Source organism: Lepidochelys olivacea (assembly GCF_965140295.1).
Source record: "Lepidochelys olivacea isolate rLepOli2 genome assembly, chromosome: 3".
Lineage (NCBI taxonomy): Eukaryota > Metazoa > Chordata > Testudines > Cheloniidae > Lepidochelys > Lepidochelys olivacea.
Window position 1 is genome coordinate 136715787 of NC_140413.1, and position 12418 is coordinate 136728204.

A 12418-nucleotide genomic window follows, 5' to 3' on the forward strand; every position below is an offset into this window, starting at 1 on the left:
TTTAAATTTCTAACATGGCATGACATTAATTCTTAATGAAGAAAATGCCTGAGATAAAATAAATCCTGTGTTCACTGTGAATGTTTGTCTGAAATATCAATTTATTTGAATGAGTTCATCGGATAAATGCACCAGCAGTTTGCCTTTCTGTGTTTAAATTTATCTTTCAATATTTAACAAGTAAGGTGGCAACAACAACAATGTAATATTATGATTAAGATTTTACACTCTCACACACTCAGGAAATTTGAAGTTATAATTTGCACAGCAACTTGGACATGATCCAAAATGCATTGAACTCAATAGAAAGACTACTACTGAAATCAGTGGGCACTGGATTAGGCCTACAACAGCCAAGTAATGGGAAACCATAACTTTGATTTTTTATTCTTGTGCATGGAAAATGTTAAGCACAACAGTGCATTGAAGTTGTTTTCTCATATGATCAACATAAACACAGCTCTGTTAAGAAAAGTGTTTGCTTTATGTATGTTGTTAGTATGTACAACATTTTTTTACATGAAAAGTATCCCCAAACATTTACGGTAGAACATAGGTGGTGTTTAAGAATATGTTAACTGACATCGTTTAATACACTAGGTTTAATATCTTTAAAAACATAATAGCTAGTCATGATGTCATGATCAAATCTAGGCTTTTCTCTAGTGATCCAGGGTGTACTAAGAAAGAGGGCCAGTAAAAGGGTTGGCATCCAGGGTCAGCCATTTCTGGACGTGGCTGAATTTTAGAAGGTTTTATGTGCAGGTGGATAAGGGGAAAGAGCCGATGTTCAGCATAGTTCTTATGTTTCCCATTCCTAATATATTCCCATATATTTACTTTCCTATGGAGGTAAAGCCATATATATTTTGATATGACCTTAATGTGGAAAACACTGACTTCTGATGGCTTTGTAGATAAGCCTTTCAGAAGTGGTAGTACTAAAATTGTCATGGAACTGGACATGCTTTAAGTAATACCAGGGTATAACTGGATACCAGGCACTAAATTACAGGCTAATCTGATTTTGATTAACTTTGGTTTCTCTGTGTGTATTTTTGTATTTACTCCACCCCTCCCCTCACACTACATATTTTACAAATAAGGAACATGGAACTTCCTTCTGTTTTTCTTTGCAATAGCTGGTCTTTGTCTCTGTCTTGCAGGCTATAATGCACCATGAAGGCCACATGGATGATGGTTTGACCTTGTCCAGATCTCAGCATGAAGAATCCCATACAGCACGAGTCATCCGTAGTACAGTCTTCCTTTTCAACAGGTTTATAAGGTATGTTTTACTGTGGACCTTTTCTGTCGTCCTTTTCCTTTCCCATGTCCCACCCCAAATGATCATTGACATCACGGTGAGCAATTTAGCTTTGCAAAAAAAAAATAGACCAATATTTGCAATAATAGGCCTTGTAATTCTTTATCAACAATAAGCAAAGGGGAATCTGCAGAAGAATTACTGTCCATTTATTTTCTCCATTTCTAATCTTCCCTTCTCCAACCTTGATATAAATTTATAAACATTAACGTTGACATTAAGATTCGAACTAAACATAAAAGAAAAATTTCATCTGCCAGAATTTGTGAGGCTATCAAGCAGGCCATGAGGTGCTTTATTTTCTAACTACAGTTAAAATTGATGCTTTTGCCAGGAAAAATGAAAGAATAGTGTTGTTGCATAAAATAGTAGCAGTACAGTACAATAACTGTTGTAGATGGGCACCAATTATTGCAATCATCCTTCCTGCTTAGAGCTTTTTATGATTTTGTTTATTTGTTCTGATTGTGGGTAATAAAATACTGAGTGTGACTGCATTTTGGCTGATATGTTTTATATTATTCTTATTGCCTTATGACCAAACTAAGTGATTTTTAGTCAACACTAAAGAGTGAAGTCATAAGCTTGCTGTTAGCTAAACCATGGCCTTCAAAATCGTTTTGTGAAGACACGAAAGAAAAATAAAAAAATCAGTTTATTATCATATATATTTGGTGGCACAAAATATAAGTTTTATTCAACTATACCACTAGCTCAAGGCCACTCTATGGATAGTTTGCCAGGTGTCCAGACTGCCTTATGCTGGTTAAAAATAAAGCTGGAACAAGCAAAGCACTTTCGTCTTCAGACCTTGGGTTGTGGGCATGAATGTACATTCCTTCATGGTATATTTGCATCTGCTAGTGTCCTTAGCAGGCTATGCCAGGATCACACTAGAGCCATGTCCTCATCTGCATTGCAAGATATCTGCCTTCGCTACCTCGTTACCTATGGGCTCCTTATATAGTTATGCAAGGTTAAGCAGGATATAGCCCTTTCCATCACACTACTTAATTGGAGATGTCATTTTTCAAATTCAAAAATCTTTAATTTAATTCCATTGCTTTTCTCCTCCTCCTTGTCTTGCTTGCCTTGCTGTATCATTTTACTTTGCAAACTTAGGCCCAGTTCCAGTAATGCTCTTAAGTAATGCTTAAATTTACCTTCACAGTAGCTCCAGAAGAAGTCAAAGGACCTACTCATGTGAAAATTAATCGTGACCTTGAGTGCTTTGCTAGATCAGGGGTTAAGTTCTTACTCTTTGCTGTATTGTGAAATTTCAAACCTGGACAAATATGGATTTACAAATAAAACCTTTTGAGTTTTTTGGAAATGTATGAGAGATTCTGCAAAAACATTTTAGAACTTTTTGGGAAAATTTTTTCAGAGAACATATCCCTCTCCCTCCTCCGTCTTAAAATAATCCAAGAATTGGAATTCTAGAACCATTAGAATTGTCATGATTTCTGACATCTCCACCTACCATTTATATCTTTTAAAAAGATTTTATTTTTATTTCTTCGTAATCTCAATATTTTGCTGTAAATGTTTTCTTCTGAAAAACCTGAATCTTCCTCCTTCCCATCACACCATTAGATCATTATTTTACCGAGTTTTCTCTTTCCACTGTGCTCCCTTTGTTTGCTTTTTTGTCTTTTATGTTGTTATTTGTTTCTCTAATATCTTGGAGTGTATATAAATTGTTTTATCAATTAATATTTTGGCCTGCTGAGAATGAGAGAATTGTAGGCAACTCAGCATAGTAAACTTTCCCACTCTGAACCCTCTCTTAAATGGCACTGGTAAGAGCCTAATTCCTGAACCTCTTTGTTAACCCAATAGCTCACAAAAGGACATTCTTGTATTGTTTCTGACTGTAGCTGGAAGTAGCAAAATAATGAGTGAGTCTCATGCTACTCCCTTCCCAAAGCCAAAAGAGAGCTGAGATATTGGTTTCAAGTGTGTCTGGCCTGGATCCATGTTCACCCATAATATATAGATATGCTAATTTATTGAAAACGTAAATCTCCATTTACTCATGATGTGACAGACAGAAGTGCCTGCTAGAAGAGTTGCCTATTATGTGACATTCGAAATAAAGAATGTAGAGTAAAGCCCTTGATAGTTTCTTTTTTGTGAAGGCTCTCTTAGAAGCTCCTAAGAATGCTATACAGGAAAAAGTGAGAGAAAAAGTATTGTTATGGTAACAATTTTAAAAATGTAGGTAACGCTGAAGAAGAGAAATTATGTAGAAGTACAAGTGGCATCCATATTTCTATTCTAACAACCCAGTTTTAGCATGATGTTATTCTAAGAAGCACAAATTGAATTAGATCGTATTTCAAAGCATTATTTACGAATTTCTTTGAAGGAGCATGTTTCTTAGATTTCTTTTGGAAATAATTATGAGAATTCACCATTTTTGTGTATGTTGACATACTTTATTGTACTGTGAGTAAATTGATTGTGTGCTATTTATTGAGATTTTATTTTTGTAGCTTGGTTCTTTCTAGCTCACCCAGGTAAGTAAAACCATAAATTACTGTTTTGTCTGAAAATACTGTCGTGTATTGACTTTGAATAAGAGGTTGCAAAAAGGATAAAGAACTATGATAGTTATTTCTGCCTGAGAGTTTCACATTGTAAAATAAATCATATCGTAGACCCCAACAAGTTGCTTAAAGATGTCCCCCATCTTTGACCCTATGAGCAATCCCGTTGACTTCAATGGCACTGCTCACATGCTGAAAGTTGGGTACATTCTGAAGAATCTTGCTGACTCGAGGCCTGGGACCTCAACAGTTGGTGACCTTAATAGAAAGATTATTGCATAGGGCCCAATCCTGCTCCTGCTGAAGTCAGTTGCAAAGCTCACTTCAAAGGAAGGAGGGGCAGGGCCATAATAAGTGTTAGTTATGTTTTTGAGTTATTTTCTGTAACTGAGATCCTTCTTTCTTCATTGGTAACTATTCCTCCTGCTCCTACAGTGATTCCTTCAGAATGTTTTCTAGTTCTAGCTCTTCATTTAGTGTGTAAGTGACCTTGTCATAAATATAAAGGGAAGGGTAAACCCCTTTGAAATCCCTCCTGGCCAGGGGAAAGCTCCTCTCACCTGTAAAGGGTTAAGAAGCTAAAGGTAACCTCGCTGGCACCTGACCAAAATGACCAATGAGGAGACAAGATACTTTCAAAAGCTGGGAGGAGAGAGAGAAACAAAGGGTCTGTGTGTCTGTCTATATGCTGGTTTTCTGCCGGGGATAGACCAGGAATGGAGTCTTAGAACTTTTAGTAAGTAATCTAGCTAGGTACGTGTTAGATTATGACTTCTTTAAATGGCTGAGAAAAGAACTGTGCTGAATAGAATAACTATTTCTGTCTGTGTATCTTTTTTGTAACTTAAGGTTTTGCCTAGAGGGGTTCTCTCTGTTTTTGAATCTAATTACCCTGTAAGATATCTACCATCCTGATTTTACAGGGGGGATTTCTTTATTTCTATTTACTTCTATTTTTATTAAAAGTCTTCTTGTAAGAAACTGAATGCTTTTTCATTGTTCTCAGATCCAAGGGTTTGGGTCTGTGGTCACCTATGCAAATTGGTGAGGCTTTTTATCCAACATTTCCCAGGAAAGGGGGGGTGCAAGTGTTGGGAGGATTGTTCATTGTTCTTAAGATCCAAGGGTCTGGGTCTGTAGTCACCTAGGCAAATTGGTGAGGCTTTTTACCAAACCTTGTCCAAGAAGTGGGGTGCAAGGTTTTGGGAAGTATTTGGGGGGGAAAGACGCGTCCAAACAGCTCTTCCCTAGTAACCAGTATTAGTTTGGTGGTGGTAGCGGCCAATCCAAGGACGACGGGTGGAATATTTTGTACCTTGGGGAAGTTTTGACCTAAGCTGGTAAAGATAAGCTTAGGAGGTTTTTCATGCAGGTCCCCACATCTGTACCCTGGAGTTCAGAGTGGGGGAGGAACCTTGACAGACCTGATAACACAGAAACACTCTGAGCAGGTGTAAAAGTTGTGTTTCCTTTGTTTTGTCCATGGTATTTCCTTCATCACTCCAAATATGAAGCTGAATGGAACTGATATAAGTCTCCTTTACCAATTCTCTTTTCGCAATGCATTTGACTTATTGTTGGCGAGGAGGAAGCATTGAGAGGACAGTCTTAGAGCAGAGAACTCAGGTCTGATTTTAAAGCAGTGAAGAGAAAAAAAGACAATGACAAATCAATTCATTTTCAAAACTTAGAGAAGTGTTTGAAACTCACTTTAGGGGCCTTGATGCTCTCAGCAAGAAAGTGAAGTCTTCCACAGTTGACTTTCCCATTGAGTCAGTCAGTCTGAGCCTTCAGGACTTGATCGGCTACTTCCACCTGCCAGATGAACATTTAGAACATGAAGACAAACAGAACAGGCTAAGAGCACTGAAGAATCGACAAAATCTCTTCCAGGAAGAGGTAACATTTTTTCTTTACATTGTTACTGTACTTCCCACTTTGTGTACGCCAGTAGGGTTTTTACCTGATTTGACCTAACAATAACGTTATAGGTAGCTGGGTGTCTTGTGGGAAACCCAGGTTTAGGAGTAACCATAGAGCTCAGTATGGTAGAGGGGACACTTTCAATTATGAAAATAGCTTTTGGGAGGACATTTTGATATTAAACTATCTGCACTAATAGCATCATTTTGAAAATCTAATTTCTTTTTGTGAGTTTCATGGATGATTCATGTAACTGGCAACCTGTAATGCTGAGCCTAGTTTTAGTAAATTTCTGTTGCAGTACATCAATTGTCAGAATCCAATCTGATAAATCATTTCAGTAATTTTTTAAAATTTATTTTAATTTTGAGATGGCTGCACATCTGATACTAGTTTTGCTTATGTGGGATATCCATTAGTTTTTTTCGGGTCTGCTCCTGCCTGTGATCTGTACTTATTTGGATTTTTTGGAGGGGAAATTAAAGGTTTTATTTCCTTTCCCTTTTTAAAAAAAATACAATTTTCTGAACATCAGAATTACTAAGGTGCCATTCAGGATCCCTGAATTATGATCTTATGTTCTCCCCTCAAATGTAATTAGTAATTACTGTCATAAAAGACTCATTAGCTCCCTCTCTTTGTACTGGATTATGCCCTGATGCAGCAAGGTACTTAAGCATGTGCCTTAGTTTAAGCATGAGAGTTATCCCATTTACTTCACTGGTGCCACTAGTAATTGATCTTGGAACTCAGGTATTTAATTTCACTTTGGAAGACTCATAGAGCAAATATGCTAGTAACAAAGCACTGTAAAATATTCTTCAGCATTTTCCTTAATAACTTCCCCCAGAGATAGCTGGCTGCATCTGCTACATATCTACTTTGTGTTTTACATTTATTTTTCTTTTTTGTCATGTATCTTTTTTTTCTTGTCGTCTTTTAATCTACATTGACATCTTTGTACTGAAGAGATATTTTCTTCTCTGAAAACCTGAACTTTTTATTTCTAGGGTATGATCAACCTTGTCCTTGAATGCATTGATCGCTTGCACGTGTACAGCAGTGCAGCCCATTTTGCTGACGTAGCTGGGAAGGAAGCAGGAGAGACTTGGAAATCTATTCTAAATTCTTTGTATGAATTACTAGGTAAGACATATTATGGTTGTCTGGGATTTTTTGACAGCAAACTAATCTATTCAGGTGAAATGGAAATCTGAAACCAAAGACCACTGAAATTATCTAGGGACTATATTGGAGAAGACCTTCCATTTCAGTGAGTGTGGAAGAGTAGTTATGAATAAAAGGAAGTGAGTATGCCTTGATTAAAGTAAATGGATATCTTGACAAATCCATGATTTTTGCATTTGTATCTTGCACATTGTTGGAAAAAAATATTTATATTGTAGTGTTGCCTAGAGGTCTCAGTCAACATTGTCAGGTTCTGTATAAACACGCATAAAGGCACAGTCTCTGAGTGGGGAGTGCTGTTTTCTGGATGATGTAAAACTAAGATCTTGACTACCTGTGGTCATTAAAGTTCCCATTACCTTCTTTGTAAGGGTTTTGGTGTCCTGGCCAAATTTTCACTTATGTGGTAGCCTTCTGTTTCCTGAACATTTCTCCCAATAATTTCAATTGGATACAGTATTCTTCACTTTCTGTTCTGTTACTATATGCTGCTCCTGTTGACTGATTTTCATCCCAGAGGTGGCTGCTCTTCAGTTGTGGGCAAAATGACTATATAAAAATAAATCCTTCACTTCTAAACCAATGGAATAAACTTAAAAATCAACATAATAAACTGCATTTATTTTGCTATATTTTCCTGCCTCACCCATACTCTGCCAAAACTAATTGAACATTTCTTACCTTGTGAGCAGCTTTCAAATAGATGCCATTTTCTTCAAATAAAACAGACAAAATCTGCCACAGGAATGTTCCATTCTTTCCCTCACAGTGTGGATCAGATAAAAGCAGAGATTTTGCTACATGAAATCATGTTGCATTATATGTAGACTAGCACTGGAGGGGGATGTTGCACACACTTTGCCAGTGGGTTTCAGATATTTGCTGACCACAAAGGAATGGTGAGACTCGGGAATCTTGGGTCTCATTCAGGCTCCAGAGGGGAGTGTTCTCTAGTGGGCACAGACCTTTCTGCCCATTTTCCCCCACAACTCCCCAAATCATCCCTTCCAACTTGCCCCAGTCCTGTCTCTTCCCCACCCGACTCCTCATTACAGTCCCATTTTCCTCACCTCACCAGTCCCAGTCACTACTGAGGCATATGGGAGGTTTTGGAGGTGGAGATTAGGTGGGAAACTTCAGAGGATGAGGGGGAAAAGGAGCAAAAAGAGGAGGTGGATCACAGGAGTTCTGATCAATCTTTTTGCAGAAAGCTGGTGGGATATTGTGTGGAGAGGGAAGAGGTGTCTGAAAGGCTTTTAAGGGGAGGGAGCTGAAGGCTGTGAATAGGCAGCCAAGCTTGTGGGGATGAGAGTCAGTGCTGCTGTTTGAATTAACAAGAGAGAGTACAAAGTTGTAGTGGATGGAAGCCTGCATAGCATCTTGACTTTATTCAGAGGCATTTGGCATCAAGTCTAAAAGGAATTGGATGTTGGGAATAAATGGAAAGCATTTTGTGGTGTAAAATAGAGAGCGGCAAATGCATCTTGGGAGGTGGGGAGAGAACTGAATCAATAGTGGAGAAGTGGAGGCTGGGAGAGGCAGAGCAGTCACAGATACCAATGGACTGATGGTCACAGAAGAGCCAGGTGAGGGCAGTGGACAGAGGGAAAATATGAAATACAGAAGGAGGAAGTGGATAGTGTTCAGAGAAAAGGAACTCTACTATTGAGTGATCAGAGAAGGAGCGCTCTTTAATGAAGACAAGGTGAAGTGAGTGGCCATTCTGGTAAGTGGGGGAGTTGATCCAGGGCTAAAAGTTGAATGAGGAGAAAAGGGTGGGGGAACAAAAGTCTATCAGGTTGGACAGAAAATCAACATTAGGTCACTGAGAATGTGGGTGAGTGGTAGATGGTGATGAGGGAATGAGAGAGCATCAGGTGTCAAAATAGGGTATATGGTGGCAATATCGGAGAAACCAGATCTATCACTAATAAATGAATGGAGTGGCTACTAGATATATTTGCATTTATGTTTTTCTTTGTATTACTTGTAGTGTGTGCTCATCAAGTAGCTCTTTGGAATACTTAATCCCAGTGGCCATTCGGTGGTTTTTCATTAGTTTTCCTCTTGTAATTGTTTGTCTGCAGCGATAGTGAACTTTTCTGCAAAGGAGTCACAGCATGGACTGTGCCTCCTGTATCCATGCTCAAAATTTTGGCTTCAGCTGTAGCTGACTCAATCTGAGTAGCAATGGTTATTGCTTTTTCTAGTGTAAGTTGTGGTTCTAGAAGTAAGTGTTCCCTTACAGGAAGCATGGTTGTTTTCTCAATGAGGTGGTCTCTAATCATCTCATCTGCCATATTCCCAAAGTCACAAGTTACAATCAGACTCCTCAGGGAAGCAACACTCTGGTGAAATCTGTAGCGATTAGCTACTACATTCACTTTTGACACAAAAAAGTTCTTTAATGCTATGAGTGCAGTCTCATATTTATCATCTGCAAGGGGAAACGTGTAAAATATACGCTGCCCTTCTGCTCCAAGGCAGTGGATTAGCAGAGCACACTTTCTTACTTCAGAAATCTCTGTAGCACTGATTGCAAGCAGATAAGTCTCAAACGTATGGATCCAGGCATTAAAAGCAATTGGAGGCTCACCCGGGCTTTGTAGAAAGGGTGCAGGTGGGTTCAGAGGCAGAAGATCCCTTCCTTGTCGCCAAAATGTTATAGCAACCAGGCAAGGTACTAACAAACGTCAACAGGACTTTATTTTTAAAGTGGAAATCTCTTACCAAGCTGCTGCTGCACCCTCGGTAGCTCTCACTCCGCCTCCTCAACTTCCCCTCCTCCTTCCTGCTTCCTGTCCTTTCAGACTCCCAACAGCCAGTGCTCCCAGTTCTAATAATTACAAGCAGCATCTAAACACTACAGTAACATTAAAAATGCTATGGCTCAGAAACTCTCTGAAAAATGAAATGTGTAATCAAAATGCTTGATAGCCTATTAAATATACTAGCTCAAAACATGGTCTTATAGTTCGTTGTTACAAAGAATGACCCTTTTAAGAAAAAAGAATATTTAAATGAGTTAGCTTCTATGTAGAATGTGAGCGTTTGTAATTTTGATGAATTTTATATCTCAAATGTGTGATTTTAGGAATGCATCTCTTCTATATCACTTCTGCCATAATAGGCCATTAGGGATTCTCTGTGCTTTGTGATTAGTTGTGCTGGTTACCTGAACAGTACTAAAATTATCTACAGCTACAGCTGAATGCCTCTAAATGAAGCTTTAGTGGAACTGTTCTCTGATCACCATTTCCCACTCAGAGTGTGGTTCTACAGGAACAGAGAAAGATGATTTGCCACAGACCATTAGGTTTTCAGCCTCTCTTCCCCTGCTTCCCTAAAACCACTCTGTCAACTCACTGGTTTAGTGATGTAAAGGATTAGCATTCATACCCTGGCCTTTCATGTCTGCAGCAGACCCAGCTTCAAATCATACTGAGGCCACAATTCTAAGGGTGTAAATGCATTTCCTAATGGCATTGAATCAATATCTCAAAACCATAGCGCAATATAACATAACTAAGAACCAAACAATATTACTTAGCCCTCATAGAGTGCTTTTCATCTGTAGCTCACAAAGTGTTTTAGGAAGTTATGCAAGTATTATTAGCCCTTTTAACTGATGGGGAAACTGAGGTATAGGGTGATTCGGAGACTGCCCAAAGTCACACAGTGAATCAGTGGCAAAGCCAGGTACAGACCTGGTCTCCTTAGCCCTTGAAATATACACAGTCTCCCAATGTGATCAGCAATCTCTCTTGACGAGAATGGCAGGGGAAGTTTCTGGTTAAGATTGATGCTTTGGTAGAGCTGCATGTGAAGCTTGCATAAGAACAGCAGTTTGCACTGTTCCACACTCTAGATGGAATTGTTAGTCCCTGGTAGGTTTTTTTCCCCCCTGGGAAGAAGGTGAGGTTCTTCAAGTCCTGAAATTGTCACTGTGTACTCCTCTCCACATTTACTTCTCACCATCTGTAATTCCATTTCTGTCCAAGGATGAACTTTGCCCAGGGTTTTTTTTTTTTTTTTTGGATGACTTTAACACTACTTGTGATAACACTGTAAATGCTTCTTTTAAACTATCTTAAGACATGATGTTTTGAAGAGTGAAGCCTTGTTACCATCAGAGACCTCTTCTGGTCTCCTTAATTTAGAGATAAGTGATGGTAGCATAATTCTTCCATTTAGAATTTATGTAGAAGTTCCTTTGTTCCCGATCAAATTTTTTTAATATCGTACCTTTATAGTACTGTGAAGTACAAATCCCATAAGGGCAGAAAGTTTGACAAACATTTCCTGAACATAAAATTCATTGTCATCTTTTTTCTTTTTCTTTCTTGAACATACTTATTTTGCCAGTACAAGGTAAATCCTACTGTCCCCTTAGGTTTGTGTGTTCCCCCTCCTCCTTTCCAATACCCTCCTGCTCCTCCAACAGTAATGCTATGTAGGATTTGTTCAGAAATACCAATGGACTTACTTTTTGTTCCTTCAAAATGGACTACTTTGATATTCAAGAAGGGATCTAGGAAGATGACTGTTGGCTTTAGATAAATTTTTTTTACAGTGATGGGCAATTTGATGATGACAAAATCCTACAAATTTTATTATTCAATAGAATCATTTGCCAAGTTGTTTTGCATCTGGTTGGTTGGATCACGGTTCATCACAGGAATTATGGGGTTTCTGTTCATGAGAATTGGACACATTTATTAACTTTTTTTTCTGTTTTTCTTCTTTTAATAGCGGCACTTATTAGGGGGAATCGTAAAAACTGTGCTCAGTTTTCTGGATCTCTTGACTGGTTGATCAGCAGATTGGAAAGATTGGAAGCCTCCTCTGGTATGTTTTTCAGTATTGTATCTCCTTTTTCATCCCTCCCAGTTTCTTCTTCAAAAATTTATAAAGAAATGATCAAGCACTCATTCAGTCATACTGTTCTGAATTTTTTGTGCGGATGGGATAATAGATTGGAGTGGGGAAAGCAAGATTTGACCCACAACTTTCATTGGTTATCATTGTAGTTCTAGGTATACTTTTGATACTCTTTTAATGTTTACTACTGTATAGTGATAAAAACTAGGTCAATCTAGAGATCTATGGAAAGCAATGAATTAGGGTTGTTGGTTTTTTTCCTTTTTCTTTCATTTCTATTGTGAATAACATTTGAATTTGGTCTCATCCTTGGTTACCTTTTTATATTATCACCACCATTTTCCAATTGAGGCAAACAGGACCTCAGCCCAAACTGTGAAGTTCACAATTTTATTTTTTCTGGGTTGTCTCTTTCACCAATAGAGTCTATAATTCCCTTCACGTCAAAGTCTATTTTTGTTCTAATAAGTCTATCAAACTATAATGGTAGATATCTTAAATTTATATAGTGTATGTTGTTCTCAAGAACCACGGGGTGTGTGCATCT

The 12418-nt window shown here is 38.2% G+C and overlaps 1 protein-coding gene across 1 annotated transcript in view; it reads left to right on the forward strand.

Moving 5' to 3' along the window:
- The window catches only part of RYR2 (ryanodine receptor 2), a 717900-nt gene that overhangs the window by 323296 nt on the left and 382186 nt on the right, over positions 1 to 12418 (forward strand). The window contains exons 14-17 of the mRNA XM_084622892.1: positions 1167 to 1288; positions 5595 to 5778; positions 6813 to 6948; positions 11743 to 11838. Of these exons, the coding sequence (XP_084479018.1) occupies positions 1167 to 1288; positions 5595 to 5778; positions 6813 to 6948; positions 11743 to 11838 (538 nt within the window). The remainder of the gene's footprint in view (positions 1 to 1166; positions 1289 to 5594; positions 5779 to 6812; positions 6949 to 11742; positions 11839 to 12418) is intronic.